Genomic DNA, 17279 nt, shown 5'->3' on the forward strand with positions numbered 1-17279 from the left:
CCGCGGGCAAGGCCGCCCTGGAGGAGCAGCCCCCGCCGCTGCCGAACGGCGAGGTCCCGGTCGTGGCGGACCGGCCCCCGGCCGAGGAGTCGCCGCCGCTGCCGCCAGGCCCCGAGAGGGAGAGCGCCGGCCTGCGCCGCAGCACCGAGTCCGAGGTGTACGACGACGGCACCAACACCTTCTTCTGGTGAGGGCCGCCCCCGCGGGCCTCCTGCGCCGAGGCCCTGCCGCCCCCGCTCCGCCGTGGGGACCGGCCCGCGCGCCGCGCTCTGCTTTGCCGCTGCCTTTCCGGCGGGCGAAGCCCCCCGCTCTGCGGCGCTCCCCGTCCTGCGCGGCTGCGCGCCACGGCAGCGGCCTTCGCTTGCCGCGGCGCCCGCGGGGAGATGCGCTTGGTCTCCGGCGCAGGCAGCGCGCCTCCCGCGCGGCCCTTCGCAGCGGCTGAGCGAAGAGATGAAAAGTTACAGCGTGTTATCTGCAGTTTATCTTGCCCTGGCTCCAGCGCAACAGATAGCAGCGCTGGAGTTGTGAAACCGTAGGCTACGTTTAAAGACGATTTTATTGGCCTTATGGCAATAAACAGCTGTCCAATGCTGACCTCTGGCAGTGGCGCCTCTTTTCTCAAATCTGGTCTTGAGCGCTCTAGCGAGCGGTCTCATTGCTGCTGCTGGCCAAGGCAACTTTTTCTCTCCCACCTGGCTAACATTTCAGAGGTGCTCTCGAGGGCCTGCAGCGTGTGGAGCTTTGTGCTGGCTTCCGTTTGTTTTGTCAGTATTGCGTATGGAAAAACATTCCACCTGTTTCTTCTCCCTCAGTCTTGCAAGAGGTCTCTTCTGTCAGTGCTGTTTTCTTAAAACGTAYTGGAAAGCTGAAGTTGTAGTGCAGTTCAGGTTTTGTTAAATGCGGCTCTAACAGAAACAGATTTGTATGTACCTAGAAAAGTGCTTCTATTATTATTTTTTTTAAGAGTTGTTTCAGAAATCTACTTTAGTGTGCACGTGTGTATTTTCATAGTTYTTCTCTGGCTTTTTTTTAATTACGTGCATGCCCCTTTTGACAAGGAAATCAATTGTAAAACACTTGTCTACTTCATCATGAACCAGCGTAGAGGACAAACTCGGCTGACATTAGAGTCGCTTGTTTGGAACCTGAGCTAAGGGTGATGTGATTTGGCTTGAATTTGACATTAGTGGGATGGGAGGGGGAGGGTGCTTGGCTCTGACCCTGCCAATCTGGGCCGGAGGGGAGGGGAAGGTGGTGTTGATCTTGATGTAGCCACTGATATTAGGTGATATTTCTGCCAGTTTAAAACTCCTTTACTAAAGAAACATTTAGATACTGCTGGATCTCTAGGCAGTTGCTGCAGAAGCATTGAGAGCCTGCCATATGCAAGTATAATTCAGGAATATCATCATCTTGAGAGCAGATGAACTTTCTTGGAGAGAACACTTTAGCATTGCTGCATGTAGGCTGACTTAGTGACCAAGTAACTGGATCTTCCTGAGTTCTGCTGCAGAGTGTCATCTTATAAATGGAAAATGGGTAAAACTGTCACTTTCTTATTGTCTTGCCATTGCTTTCTGGTGGCTTAGAAACACCTAATGCTGTTTTTAATCATATAATCTCTCCTTTTGCACCTTTTTATTTGTTGTGGTTATGCAGTGCAGTGTGCAGTCTGCTTTCTTTAGAAAAAGAAGTTTTTTTTTCTTTCTTTTGAAAGTACTAATGTACGACCTTTCCTTAGGGCAGTTGTTGGCTAGTCCTTTTCAGGGAGGATGATATGGACAAGTGTGTCATGCCGTGGTTCCTTAACATAGACTACTTGGGAGGAGGTGGGGAAGCAGAAAAGTGTGCATGTTGCTTGTGCTAGTAGCCAGGAGGATAAATGCTTACCAAAGTTTCTGGGTTTTTCCTTTTGTTGCTTTTGACCTGTGCATGACACTGTTGCATGTGCTTTGTTACTATATCCTTTGGTCATGACTCAACTTTTACTCACATAATCATTATCCCTTGCCCAGAGTAAGTATTTTGTTTCTATGACCCTTAATGCTGTTCTCATGCTGTCTGTTAGGGACATGGTCACAGAAAATTGAAATTTAAGAGGGTAGGCGCCCTGTCTTTTTGAGCATGTGAGTTATGTGGAAAGTATCTTTTCTTCTAGAGGTTTGAAAGATAGGGAATAAGGTTACTCTTATGGCCTGCTCAGTTTGGAAAAATCCAAGAATTTGGAATTTGTAAGTAAAGTTAGAAATCATTCTAGAAGTAACGTAGTATAATTTGCAAAGGTAAGTTACTCCTATAAATGCTATCCTCTGGAAATGTGGTTCTTTTTAGCTGTTTGCCTACCCYTTTAAAGCACTTAAACTGTTTTTTGAAAACAGTTAGATGTTACAGAATTCTTAATTGATTTTTGTTTTGAGAGGATGGAATGATTTGTGTTCTTACTCGATCTTAATAACTTTAGCCTGGAAAATAGTGTATTTTAGTTAAATTATGAGATCCTACATGGTCAGTACTATGACAGCTATCTTTGCCGTGGGGGAGATCAAGCAAAGGAAATGGGAAGCAGCTTTATAAAACAGTACCTTTTATCCCCTGGACTAATTTCCAAACATCTATTGCTACTAGACAAGTGCTAGAAATATCCAGGCCTGCATGGTAAGCAGCTGCCCTAGGTGAATGTGTTCAATGCCGTTCACAGTGCATTTAAATGTTTCTTGCTATCYGCTTACAAAGTTAGCTTTTTGAATACAAAGGACTCTTTATGGCTGAGCCTGACTTTTATTTTTTGTACACAGGAGCATGCTAGATTTGATATTTCTACTGAACTAACATGGGAAAGTCATCAGTCTTTTGATATCTGCATGCAGAAGAATGACTGATATATCTTACGTGTTCAGTCTCTTTATGCAACCCACCTTAGTCTCTGTTCTGGATCATCTAGTTTGATCTTGTATATAGTTTTCTCTATAAAACCAYTGTGCTGCCATGGATTTTTGTATCGCTTCCCAACTTGTATTTAACCAAAGGATAGTATTCAGAAAGGCATCCAGTTTTGATTTGAAGATGTCAGGAACCAACAGATACATCTTTATCTCCCTGTGGCATTGTGGCTSCATGGGTTAATTGCTTTTACTAAGCCTTACTTTAATTTGAATTTAACTAACTTTAATATTCTCTATCGTTTTGTGGTGTGCTTTTCTCAGCCACAGTAATCACCATTATGTGGATGTGATGTTGACTACGAAGGTCATACGATCTTAGTGTGACAGGAAAGATCTGTGGAGCTCGGGAAATGGAAAAAAAAAAAAGGCAGAGGGGAATGGTAGGTAGAACAGCCTTTGGGCTAGTACAGCTTTCATAGAATTTAATTCAGCCTGTTTGCTGCAAAAAGTGTAGAAATTGCATCTGAAGAAAAGACAGCATGTAGATCCCTCTACCTTGGTGTTTCTCTTGCTGTATTCTGTATTATAGGAAATCTTTCCTTGTCACAAGCACAGTGTCAGGTTTTGGAAATGAGGATTAGTATGCAAACCAACTATTTTTGCAAATATAGGATTGGTATTCAAAACAAAGTTGGTACTTAGCTATTCCTTGCRTGTAGTTCTTATCCCTAAGAAACTAAGCTTATAGTAGCAAGAGGTTTTCTGAAAAGGCTCCTGGAGGAAGGGATGAATGATTTATTTGAAAGAGAGATACCAAGAGGGAAGACCTACAAATTAGCATGAGCTTTTTGCTTTACCCTCTTGTGTGGGTTACTGCAACAGTTTCGAGCAAACATTCCTTAGGCTTGTTGGAAATGTAATGTTTGCTGCGTTTTGTCACACTAAAAGCTGACTGCTTTAAAGCAGGCCTTGGTGAGATTCTGTATTTGCTTGGTGTTCTTCTGATTCTCTCTTGAAGTTTAAGCATATTGCTTCGCTTAGACGGTGAGGTGGGAGAGTGGAGGGTGGTGGTTGGTTGGTTGGTTTTTGTATTTAGGTATGCACTGGCAGTAGCTGGTTGCTTGCTAGAACATCCAGGAGATGCRTTGTACAATGTAACTCAGTCACTTTAGCCTACTGAATATCTTAACTCTTCTTGCAAGTGAAGTTTGCTGTCTACTGCAAACTGTGTTATTAGAATATCGTTACCCTTTCCTGAAAGGAAAGAAGCACATGGTTCAGACAAGGAGGATAGAGCCCTAAGTGGAGTATCTTTATGCAGAGATCTTATGAATGTTTAATGCCCCAAATGGGCTTTAAACCTAGTATTATTTCTCTGTATCAAATTCTTTTTTCATAAAGATTTTTAAGGAGGATATGGGAAGAACTTAATGGGAGTCAACCTGAACTTAGGGGTGCTTTTCTGGGGAAAATGCAAAGACAGGCTGCCAGTCGCACAAGCAACACAACTGAGTTTTCAGTATTTGGTGAAATCAAAGGTTCAGCACACCAGGAGTACAGGGGATTAGTTTCACCCTGTGAAAATCACTTTCCTTGTAATAGCGTATTTCCTATGCTAGAATGAATTTCTGTATTATTTTCTATGTGTGCACTGCAATGGTAGGAGCTCTCTAGAGAGAATTCTTCAATACTGGTGCTTGAACTCTGGCTCATCRAAGCCCCATCATGTGACTTTAATTCTACATCAGTTTACAAAACAAGCCATCAGCCTGAAAAATTAACACCGTGCTTTTATGCAATGAAATCTGGYGTAAGGGCACCTTGTTTTTATTCTTCTTTTTCTTTTTTTTCCTAAAGAGAGAGACCTTCTCCTTAAAAAGACCTGTTGGTCATCTTGAGTGTTGTACCTTGCCTGTAATACAAAATCTCACTGTCTTGGTGGAATTGTTTGAAACTAAAACTTGAAATAGAGGTATTGCAATAGGTTTGAAGTTTTACTTAAGAAGAGTTTTTTAATTAAAAAACTTCGATTAATTTGCCAGCTGTAGAAAAGATGAATGGAGATATGCTGCCTTTTCTCTTTTCTCATTTAAAAGAAAACGATTCATTGCTGAAGCATGGTTTGCTTTTTAACCCATTGTTCTAGTTTCTCTATGGAAGTGTGTGCCAGCCTTCGTTTCTTATCAAGTGATCATTTTATGAGCATCGCCAACTTGTATAAGTGGAAAAACTGATGGCAAGGGAAATGAATGTTACTATTTTAGTGTGTCACAAGTATGTACAGAAATGTAATCAGTGTTGTGTACTTTTAAAGATGTACTGAAGACTTGTTAGCGGCCTAAGAATAGGTASTTTCTATCTCTAGGGGTTTCCTAAGGTCCAGCTTGTATTTAAAAACCTGCTTAAACTAATAGCTACATTTATTATTATTATTTGTTACAAATGAAGCTGTTTGGAGCTTTCAGGTAGTGTTGCAGCATAAAGTACATGCTTTGTTCTAGTTACTGTTGTTGTTTTTGTGATGTATGTGGATGACAGAGAAGGTAGAATAGAACAGCAAATGAGGGAGATACCAGAGGAGAGAACATACTTCTTTGTTTTGCTGATTAGTTTCTTCAAGGTGTCTGTCTTTACAGAATGTAGAAAAGGCCAGAAGGATGTATTTAATGAACAAAATCTGAGCTCAAATAATGTTTTCAGCCAGTATCCATTTATRAATCTTGTTTTGGAGATTAAATGTTTATGGAAACCGTGATGTGAAGTTACCTGTGTGATATTAATTGCTTCAACTTACTCAGATGTGTATATTCTGTCTCTGACTAGCTCTAAGCAGCTTGTTTTATTTTCAATTCTTGATCCTTCAGACATTTTTACTTTCTTAGCTTTAATTGCATACTGACCTGAGGTCTCACGTCACAAACTGGCATTTGAACTCCTATTTTTGAAAGGTTGACAGCTTCTTTTACTTTCRCGGGCAGAGATCTTTTTGGTTGTGTGTAACATGAACAGCTTAGTCTCATGTTTCTAATTTTGGGATGTATTATCAAGATTATGATTGAAGGGTTTTTGGGGGGAGTGGGGGCAGGAGTTGAAGGTTTCAGATCTCTTGCTTTCTGTACCCAAAAAGACTAGTCTTTTTTAAGGGTTGTATCCCTGTTAATTAGGATTTTGATTTTGAATATCAAAATGATGGTTAATTTAAAATCTTGTTGTCTTTTCTGCCTTATTCTTAGCAGAAACTTAGTCAAATGCTGTAYGGTTATGAAAGTAATAGATTTGAAGTACTCTATTGTACTCTATTAATCACGTTTTTCTTATAATTTAGAGCATTATCTTTCTAAGTCAGATGATGTGCAGGTATATAGAGAGTGGAGAGCTTTGACTTTCGTTCATCTTTTAAAAGTCTCTTTCCAAAATGCTTTTATAACTTCACCATTATTTGGAATTGAGAAAAACAATGTCTTTATGAAAAAGCTGATGAGGGGCTAAGATGAGGATAATTGCTTTGCTTCTGTATGGTGTATTCTTGCTGACAGGTACTTTTGCCAACACTTCTGAACATGCTGAAGTGATGACCACTATACATTTTTGCTGACAGATTATTTTTCTGGCAGTAGCTACTGATGAAAATTTTTAAACCAAGAAAGCAAACGATGCAGGCTATTCTTTTGAGCTCTGTTACTCTTAAAAAGCCAACAAAATATACAAGATTTAAGAGGGAGAGGGGAACAAAAGAGAAATCATTTGCATGTGTTTCTCAATGACTGTTACTGTTCTTAATGTAGTTGATGCATCATATATGACAAATGAGGACATTAATGGAAAGAAATGGGTAGTAAGGGTGTGGGTCTGTTCACGTAAGGTGATTGTAGTTTGTGCTGGAATTTGAAAGAGGTCATACAGCCTGCCCTGTCCTGCCTGGATGCGACTCCTTTCTCTCAGTTCAGAGAGCTCATCTGTATGAAAAATAACCTCAAAAATTAAAAAAAAAATCTTAAAACTTTCCCTAAAGCACTTTGATTTTTTTGGGGGGGGGGAGGAGGGGGAGGAATAGAAGTTCTGATAGTTATTGTTTCTTGAAAAAACTGAGGTTTCTAAATGTGAAAGACAAATTAATGACCACCAGAAGGTAAAGTTAGAAATGTGCTGATCTCATTCTCTTGAAAAGCCCCCACTGTTTTTAAGCTATAGTGGAGGAGAGATCTGGCAAGTGAATGTTGCCTGTTAGACTAAGTTGCTCTCACTTGGCATTTAACTAGGTTACCAAGGCAAGGTTTTCTTGTTTGTTTGTTTTTAAACTGTCGTACTTCACTTAYGTGCCCCCGTGGGCATATCCTGTGCTCCACTGGAGAAAGAGCTAGATACAATGTTAGCACAGAAAAGTAAGCTACCTAACCTTACAACGTTTTTGTTGTTTAGGGTTTTATTGTGAATTCTCTTTGACTTTTCTGGCATTATGTATAGTTGCACGTAGATTTTTCTAGGCACCATTTTTGAGATTTTTCACGTGAAAACTTAGGAAGTCTTTTTTCCCACATAAAAACGAGGAGTTTGTGCTCCTTGCCTTTGGTATACAGCCCAAATTCTCTTACAGTTTCAAGGAGAAGATATGTACTCAGCTTAGCTTAGCCCTTCTCTTTCTCCAAAGACTCCAAGCTGAGAGAACATAAGCCTTTCTGCCTAATTCCCTTAAGGCTTACCTTGCAGCCAAGAACATCCACAGCGTTGCCTTCCTCTTGATGTATTACTTTAAAGTGTATGTGGAAAATAAAATAATCCTTCTTTATGCAGTTTAATTCATCTTGACTGATTTCACAAGTATTTCTACTTGTATTTCTAGCTACTGTAAATGCTTAATTCATCTTGACTGATTTCACAAGTATTTCTACTTGTATTTCTAGCTACTGTAAATGCTTAACAGTTTCTCTTGTTCCATGTTACAGTGGATTTTCCACCCTACTGCACCCCCCCAGGATGTGGAAGGATATGGTGTGCATCTGTGCCCAGTTGCTTAATTTTTTGCTCTGACATGTAGGTTTGTGTGATGCTCTGGTAGCTCTAGTAACTATCATAACTTTGTCACTATTAGCATTTTTCTGGCTGAGTTGTTAACTTTCTGCTTCCAGAAGAGAATCCAGTCGAGAGGTCTTTCATTCTGGTTCCTGAACTTATGCTGGACTGAAAATATATTTACATGACTAAGCATCTTGAAAATTTTCTGAAAGAGAATCTTTCTTTGGTTGGAAATAAAGACTTGGCAAAAAGGGAATGGTGAGATATACAGCTTCTTGTTTCTTATTAAACAGGGAAGCTTGCTACATTTCAAGTTGAGGACTGTGGCWTCAAAAATAGACCAAAGGTAGGGCACATGAAGCTCTCAAACAGTGAATWTTCACCTTGCTACAACCCCTCCCACAGGGAAGAGTAAAACTAGATCATCATTGTGTTCTAGTAGATGAGTTTCTAGGTGCATTTRTCTAAGTGAGTGCATGCTATTAACTGTTTTTTATTGGCAATGTGCAGAACACTAAAGACATTGGAAAAGTAATTAGCTTAGTATATCTGTTAAGATTGACTATTTCTAGATTTATTTCAGTATCCTTRTAGATACTCATTAAAAAAGTAATAAAACAAGATGTGAAATATAATGCATAGCCTTACAATTAATGTAGCTTCTTTCTGTGATCAAAAAATAGGTGATTTTTGTTTTAATTACATATAGCTGCATGCAGTAAACAGGAGATCATATTCTGATTTAAGTGAATTTAGACCATTGATTTCAATTCTCTGTTGTACCATATCCTTTAAGAAAGGACTATATCTAATTTTTCAACTACGGCCATGTTACAAAATAGGCATTGARTCATGTGACTGTTAAATGAATGTTAAGTACGTGATGTCTGAATCACCTGTTATTTGGCATCCTGTGAGGCAAGTTGAAAGGAAAATGCATCTGTTGAGCAGGAAGCTTGCTGTTGTGAAGTCCTTGTGTATTTTTTGACATAGTGATTCCTTGTTAATTTTGGAAATATTTCTGTGTCCTTTTCTTCTTTCTGGAGTTGGTTAGTCTGTGTCCTCTGGACTGCAAGGAAGGATAGTGTTAAATGCTGAATACCTTTTTATCAGTGGCAGAAGAGGATTGCATCTGCTTATGAGGTATTGCATGTGTTTTCCAGTGGGATTAAAAGGATGCTGTGAGAGCTGGTTATATTTTGGATTAGAATGAACTTCAAATTGCAGTACAAAATAATGCTTACCTTAACTTTCGGAGTGATTTTTAGGTTGATTATTGGATTTGATGTTTAGAGATAGTCAGTGGACTTCTCCGAAATGTGTGATGAGCTCTGGGTTGTCGTGGCCTGTATAACTTGAGGAAATGAACTTGCTTTTTGATATAAAATGGAAATGGAATAGTAACTTGTATTGCAGTATAAAACAAAAATGTAATACTAGCAAATATGTACCCATGCTTGCCACTTATAGTAATTTGTGTGCTGTTTTCTGTTCTCTAAGCTCAATGTTTTATAACAACGATATTTTGATGATTTTGTTTTAAGAGAATGGTGTTGTCTTCTAAAACAGAGCTCAGTCTTTGTTTTGATCTTAAATGACTAGAATTCCTGTGCTTTTGCTTTTGAGCTGAGATCAGACAAGAGCTGTCAGCTGAAAATAATGAATGGCTTCTCATTATGAAAGGAATTTTCAACTTAAAAAATGTTGCCACTTCATCATAAGAATATTGTGTATCGCCTAATTAGTAGATGTTTGTTTATGCAGATGTTGATGATTTGTTTAGATTTTTTTCTTTTTTTTAGATTCATGTATGTAAGATCTCTTCCAAACTCCTGGGTCAGTTTCTGCTTAGCTCTCAACTTTCACACACAAAGTGCTTTAACAATGTTTGTGTAAGCAACCGAACTCTCCTGGATGAGGAAGCGAGAGCTCTTACTGCATGTAAGCTAGTTGTGCTCTGTCTGCACCAGGGTATCAATCACACCAGCAAGACCGCACATTTTAACAGTGTAGTAGAACAACTCTCATGAGCCAGACAAGTTTTTACATGCGGTTCTGCTGGCACAAACTTGTAGCCTTTAGTTTAAACTTGCTGTTCAGATCTAAGATGAAATGAAACTAAGAGTTACTGGAAATGAGGGAACTTCATAGTTCTTACAGTTTAAATTGTTCCGAGATATTTTTAAATGTATTTTTTTATAACTAGTCTTTTTTGAGTGTTTAGTTTCTGTGGAGTACATTCCTCTCCCTTTAGTCTTAAGAGTCTAACTAGCCTGCTGCTGTTTGTTGTTAATAGACTATGTAGTGAGTTATACCTGATAGATGTGGGAGAGACTTTTTTTTTTTTTTTTTTTTTTTTTTGGCTTGGGCTCTAGATATTAGCACAACTGATACAATTTTTTCCGCTTACTATTGTTCACTGGGCAAGTGTTTGTACAAATTTTAAGTCAAAGAACTGAGGAGAAAGTGAGCAAGACATCTTATTATGATAGACTTTTGTCACATGCTTGTGGATGATTGACTGATGACTAAGTTTAGTGCAAACACTAAAGTCTTTTTATTTTCTGTGCTGAACAATACAAATAATCTAACCTGTCTGGAAAACATGAAACTTATGTGTTAGTATTGGTCATGGTCTAGCTAGTAGCCTTCCTGAGGCTTCGCTGACCCAGGTAAAGATTGGAATATTTTGCTTTCTGGTTTTAATTTTCTCTCTTCTAAATTTTAGGAGAGCTCACACCTTAACAGTCTTGTTCATCCTCACATGTGCTCTGGGATACGTAACCTTATTTGAAGAAACACCACAAGATACAGCCTACAATACAAAGAGGTAAATACTATTTCAGAAAGCATTCCTGTACATAGCTACATGGTCAAATTACCTCATGGTAAACTAAGGTACAAATTTACTGTGTAATAGGTGTTCTAGGAACTGCCTGGGTGTATGCTTTTACCCTGTGGATAAGCTACCTAAAATGACCTTGCAATAACTAGTTTGCRTGCTCAGACCCTTAAAAACTGACAAGAGCAAAGTTAAATGTATAAGCTGCTTTGCTGCTGGTCTTTGAATTTAATTTCTAATCAGTTTAATGTTGCTCGCTGTCATAACTAGGCTGTGCGTGTGATTTAAAACAAAACACAAAACTCCAAAGTCTCRAAGTACTGGATGTTTTTCTTTGGCAACTGTTCTGGCTCTTAAAATAACCTTACATTCTAAATTATGTCTACAGTGACTAAATTTTTCTGACTTAAGTATTAATGTAAAATTATGTTTGAGATACTAATGCAAATTTGGGTTGAAAATAAACATRAGGATTTGTAGCTTAAAGGGAGGCTCTTGGAAAATAAAAAATGAAATGAGTCTTACTTGTATGCTTCATTTCTACAACATTTTAAATGTAGTTGAACTTATCTTCTTTATAAAGAAATATGGTAGGAGACAAAAAGGAGGAAGAAAAGCAGTTTTTCTTCAATCCAAGTACATTTTAAGAATTAAGGGTTACATATAGGCTTCAAAGTACCTGATTGCTAACCATGAAAATCATTGTTTTCTGTCTGTTTTCTCCCCTTGCTGTTAAAGAGTTTTTTTTCCCACCTTTTTCTTTTTAAGTATCTCAGGATATAGTATTCATTATCATGGAGATGCAGGAATTAGAGTATTTCCTGAGATAATATAATATTGGTGGTTATTCTGTTGGTTACACAACAGATGTAGTTAATATACTTCACAGTCATACATCTGTGCAGAGCTGAGGGTTTGTATTTTATGTGTGGGTGTAAAATGGAACAGGTTGGAACATAGTGCCTTGTCTGGAGCTGGGAAATTTCTGAAATGTTTCAGTGTGAGCAAATGCCATTTTATTCCTAGTTATAGCAATGAGTGTGTCTAGGCAATAGGTGGAGGTGTGACATGGCAGTTTAAAATAAAGAAGGAGAAAAGCTGAAAGAGAAGTGATGACACCTCATTAGGGGATAATACAGATATGTAATAAGGTGACTCGGTGGAATATCCTATTTTGAGATTACAGCCATTATGAGTTTAATAAAAACAAAGCTAAAGATGATTAACTATCAGATTAACCTTTCTTTCACGAAATAAATGTTGCTTTCTGCAAATTTAGTCCAGAGAATAGSATTTCCAGTTGTTAATAAATTTAACAACATTGTACTAAGTGATGAGTAGTGAATGCTCGCTGATGGCTTTGTATTGCTGCTTGTAGAATACTCCGTGCAATATYGAGCTGCAAAAATAGCTGCAAAAATACCTGAAAAGCAGCATTCTGGGAATTGTGTAAGACCTTCCAAATATTGATTTAATATCACTTCTCTTTTTTTAAAGATACATCTCTGTTTCCATTCATGCGCCATCCTTGTGCTATTGCCATAGTCACTCCAGCCACATGCCTTATTTTGGCATTCTTACAGAAGAATTAATTGAATTCTTTTTATATTAGAAGACTGTTTCGTCTTGAGTGCATGATGGGTACTTCCTAGCTAGTTGCACTTTCATGGAAGAAGTCTGGAAACTAACATGTTCAACTTTGGCGTTTTATTTTTGGGAGAATTCAACAGCTTACTTGCATTTTAAACTACAATCTGGAATGAAACTTCTTGGCTTTTTACCACTTCAAGTCCATTTGTATTTCTGCCCTGCAGAAATTTTGGGATTTAACTTAGCCAAAGCAATACTTTATCTGAAGATACAAATCAGTGCATGCATAACACAAGTTCTCTGTGCCTCTCCTAAGCTTTACCTCTGTTGCCTTGGTTCTGGTTTATGAGATGGGAGGAATTGTCTATGTTAACTTGTGCTGAGTCAATTTTCAGTGAACTCCTATCTGTGGTCACTCAAATCTCTTTTCTAAGGATTTTGAGAAAAGTGATTTGCTGAGTGTGGCACCGTTAAGCATGAAGGATTCCAGCTCATTTCGTATTCTGACTGTTTTTCTATCTTTTTTTGGATCTGTGCACTTGCTTCTCTGTTATATGTCATTATTCCTGACCAGTTTCACGTGGCTCTCTAGGTGCACATTTGAACAAAAAGACTTTTCTGAGCAAGAGTAAGATGGCCACAGTATGCATGAGTATACTCATATCCTCAGTTTTCACCAAAAATGTTCAACATCTGTGACTTAAAATTCTTTCTTCTGCCCTAAGGTACTTTTCCAGTCTTAATGTAGAGCTGTTGAGTGTAAAATGTAAAAAATTGGCCTGTTTGAGGTTCTTACTCTATGCAAATATTTCATGGGAACACTTGCCTGCTTAATGAACATCAGTAGTTTTATTACAGCTTGTACAATCAGCAGTGTCTCTAGCTGTCAGGCCTCTTTATTTCCAACTACTGCACAATGACARTGGAGCAGTGTTTCAGTCCTTAGGTGCAGAGTCTAAATAAATACTTGCAAACACTTAAACCTCTGTTTTGAAGCTCTTGCTGAGAGATGCCAGAATACTTGTAAACTGTGTTAGGTGCTTAGAGAAAAAATATAGTAGCAGTAAAATATACAGATTGCTGTGATATCTGATRTTACTGTGTTTCCTAGACTGGCAAAAACAATGGGAAGTCGTCTGAGACTCCTGTCTTCTGTCATTTCCTGTAAAGGTGCTTCATCCAGTTAGCTGTAGGAGCAGCTCAGCYGAGGATGTATGGCTGGATCCATGCAGTAATCCTCAGGAGAACTGATGCACAAAATGAAACTTTATTCAGAGCATAATTCTTTGAGATCCTGGGGTGTGGCACATATAGCTAAGAATTACATTTACATCTGTTTACATTCTGACTTTTGATGCCATTATCCTTGCTGGAATGTGTTAGGGCCATTAAGGCTGTATGTGTGGGGTTGTTTTGTTTTTTTTTTTGAGATGCAGCTTACACAAATATTTTATAAGTGAATCTGTTCAAAGTTTTATTAGGATCATACACAAAGATGTTGACATGATCATGCAATGTATGTGATCAGATTGTCTCTGTTCTAAAGACAGTTGAAAATTCACTTTGTTAGCCAAAGGGATGTTGTGCTGCAATAGCCTGTCCAATCAATGAGAGGTTTTTATTCACACAGTTACTCAGTATTTAAAGAARCCTTGAAATTGTCCATTCAATCTGACAACTGTCAACTTCTCTCCTTCTGTTAAGCATTCAGGAGGAGTTGACGGGACAGAGCTCCAGCTTTGAGGATACCTAGTAACTGCCTTTACATTCTGTGGCTGTAGAAAATGATCTGTATCTCTCAAATACTTACAATGCTGAACAGAGGCTTTGGGAGGAAGATACATACAGGCTTTAAAAAAGCCTGAATGTGTCAGTGTTATGCATTGAATTTCAAGCTGTAAAAGAGTCTGTCTTCTAAGATGCCTTTCTACACTCGTTTTCTGAGATAACAGATCACTGCCTTTAGTCATGGTAACAAATGTAGGTATATGTGTGTKTTCAAGTTGATGATCTTTAATTTCCTGTCATCTGAACTTCCAGAAACRTAAGGTAACAGGGAGGCTAAACCTCCATCTGCCAGTCTGCAGCTCTTGAGTCATTGATGAGATTGTACCAGTCATGCTAATGTAGATATAGCCAGAGAAAGCACAGGGAACAAGAGCTGCGTAGTTAAAAGCCTAGGACAAAGGATGATATACAGATGCTCATAGACAAGATTCATTGTCTTGTGTCTCTGAATCAACTCTTTTAAAATAGCAGAAACAATATCTTATTTGTACTAATGAAACAGTTTCCATGTTCTCCATTTCTTCTTTTGGCTAAGTGCTAAAATCATTTTTGTAGACAATTTATTTAGCATCTTCCTGATGTGCTACTCAAGAAAATACATTAGCCATATCACTCCAGGCTATCTGCGGGGATAGTTTGAAACATACCTTGTATCCCTTTCAAATCCTACAGCAGTTCTTRTCTCAAGGCATGGTAAGCCAGCAGGGCAAGATGCAGGTTAGCCTTTGAAAGCTTCGTAAGGAGACAGTATGTTGATATTAAGGGGAGAAATCTAGTCACTGCAGAAAAACGGCTATGGAGCTGGCATGGATAGTATGCAACGTCATAGTTTTCTTCAAAACTTCCTGTGGTGAACTTAAAATCATACAGCTGTGGTCTCAGCTTATTTTAATACAACTCTTGTCAGTGGATTTTAGAGAAAGGAATGTAATTTTAAGTTCCCCTGATGATTTAGATTCAGGTCATCCCTAGCTATGGGAAGATTACCTTCATAAGGGGTAAGACACTGACCTTGGACATCTTGGTTTGTGGTTGAGCATAATGATAGTGAGCAGAGATGTGTATTGTTACATGAGGCAGAATGCAGCCTATTCAGTTCAAAAGTAGTCTTACAGTCCCGTTATTTCGAAATACAGAGCAGCGACTCAAAATGCAACATRTTCTCGTTATCTGAGAACAGCTGAAAACTTCTTTGGCTTCTTCGTTTTGGAAAATTATGATGGAACTATCTATTAGCGGTTTAATTCAGTAGCTAATTACGTTGCACAACCAATGTGYCTCCAAGTGTCCTAAAGCAAGCAAAACAACTGGATTGTGTCTGTTAAATAAAACTTATTTTTATTTTCATGAAGCACAAACTTCGTAGAGGTGAAGTCATAAAATAGTTATCATCAATTCTCATATTTTCTACTTTGAAAGAAGTGCTTAAAGCACAAATAGTCTGATATTGCTAGTTTGTACTTACTAGCTCCCAAACTGTATCCTGCCTTTTCTTTACTACTTGGTGGCTATCTAAAGACAGGCTGCTGKTATGTAACAGATTTTCTAAATAAAGGCAGAATTATTAGGCTCTTTCTCTGGTTTCTGCCAACAGATCAATTGTATTTACAATTAAGAACCACAACATTAACTGTAAACATGGCCTATGCTTACCTGGCAATGTAGTAAAGTATTTATCAATTATCTGTAATTCTTTAGCCAGCTCTTAAGCAGCTAAAATCAGAATGCATGAAAATTGTTGGGTGTTGAAATATAGAAAATCTAGCCTTTTAGACCATGTTTTCATCTATTATACCATCATCCATTAAGACTAAAGGAACACATTTGTGTATAGACTATAGGACTCTGTCTTCATGAAAAACAAGTGACAACCCCTGAAAAAGAAATGCTGTTTTTCTTACCTCTGAGATGTTTAAAATCCAAATTACCCCAGGAGAATTTTAAGTTGATATTATATACTTTGAAATTAACCATGAGACCTCACCTATCTAACTCTCATCTCCCTCTCTTCAGGTCTCTTGTGTTCTAAATGTCTGAGGTTCCTGACAGTAAGGTTTAGGTGTTCAGTCATGAGTACTTGCACTTCTTATTTTTGTTTTGGTTGCAAAACAAAAAGTTATTTTAAAACATGCTGTCTGTAATCAGCAGAGTTCAAATTCTAGATCTTGAGTGTTGCTTGTTCAGTTTGTTTGTTCATGCTCTTGAAGCCAGTTGCCTACCTTTAAAGGGATGGATCCATTTCACGTTAGCTTAAACTGATGAATATAGCCTTAAATGGAGACTGCTCTATGCCTTCCTTGAATGAGTTGTGAGCTGACCCAACTAAAAACTAATTTCTTTTTTTCCTAGATTAGTTGCACAATCTTGTTCTGGACATAAAATACTGCCTCCAGAAAGGAGTAAGAGAGCAGGATTGTGACAGTCRTCACTTAGGACTTGTGATGCTGTAACTGAGGATGAGAGAAACTGTGCAGACCTGGCCTCAGGGTATTGGGATGAGGTTGTAGGTCTTTGGGATACCTGGAGTTGTATCTGATCTTTCTTTAACATCTCAGTTACAGAGGCTCTGTATTCTATTTCCTACTCTTGAAACAGCAGCAGTATTTGGTTTTTAAGTTTCTCTGTGTCTTTAGTTGACTGAAAATATGTTTTGAAGCAGTAACAAACAGGGAATTGGCTTTTCAACAGTTTGTCATTAAATTTCATTAAAATTTTACTGGATCAAGGAAAAGGTACTTCTCTAACCTGAGAGCTTTCTCTGTTGAATTTAAGAGTTTTACTAGCAAACCAAGTATGAAAACCTGTTAAAAATATAGGAAAGCGTGTGCCTCATTATTCATCTCTTAAGTGTGGCTTAATGATCCTCTAAAGCCTAGGCATTATCATGTGAATTAGGGTTACTCGTTTTGTTTTTACTGGGTGAGTTTTCAGCCAGATCCTGGTCTGGCTGGCTGAATACTGGTAGTAGTGACAGCAGAAGGAAGGGAATGGAAACATGCAATCCGTGGGGAGGGAGGGAGAGGGGTGGGCAGATGAGTTTGGGGATTTGAGAATTTTGGGAGTTGAGTGTGCAAGAGCATTAAAGGTGTTTATACCAGTTTCTCTGAAATACAATCTAGAAAAGAAATCTATTTGCCACTGACGTGTTTGGTTAGCCAAGAAAC

The 17279-nt window shown here is 38.4% G+C and overlaps 1 protein-coding gene across 1 annotated transcript in view; it reads left to right on the top strand.

The window, feature by feature from the left end:
* Nucleotides 1-17279, top strand: part of PTDSS2 (phosphatidylserine synthase 2) — a 46804-nt gene that overhangs the window by 527 nt on the left and 28998 nt on the right. Inside the window, exons 2-3 of the mRNA XM_085298375.1 lie at nucleotides 5-187; nucleotides 10624-10725. Coding sequence (XP_085154501.1) covers nucleotides 5-187; nucleotides 10624-10725 — 285 coding nt within the window. The remainder of the gene's footprint in view (nucleotides 1-4; nucleotides 188-10623; nucleotides 10726-17279) is intronic.

This window comes from Rhea americana, unplaced genomic scaffold (genome assembly GCF_003343005.1).
Source record: "Rhea americana isolate MKP2758 unplaced genomic scaffold, rheAme1 scaffold_139, whole genome shotgun sequence".
NCBI lineage: Eukaryota > Metazoa > Chordata > Aves > Rheiformes > Rheidae > Rhea > Rhea americana.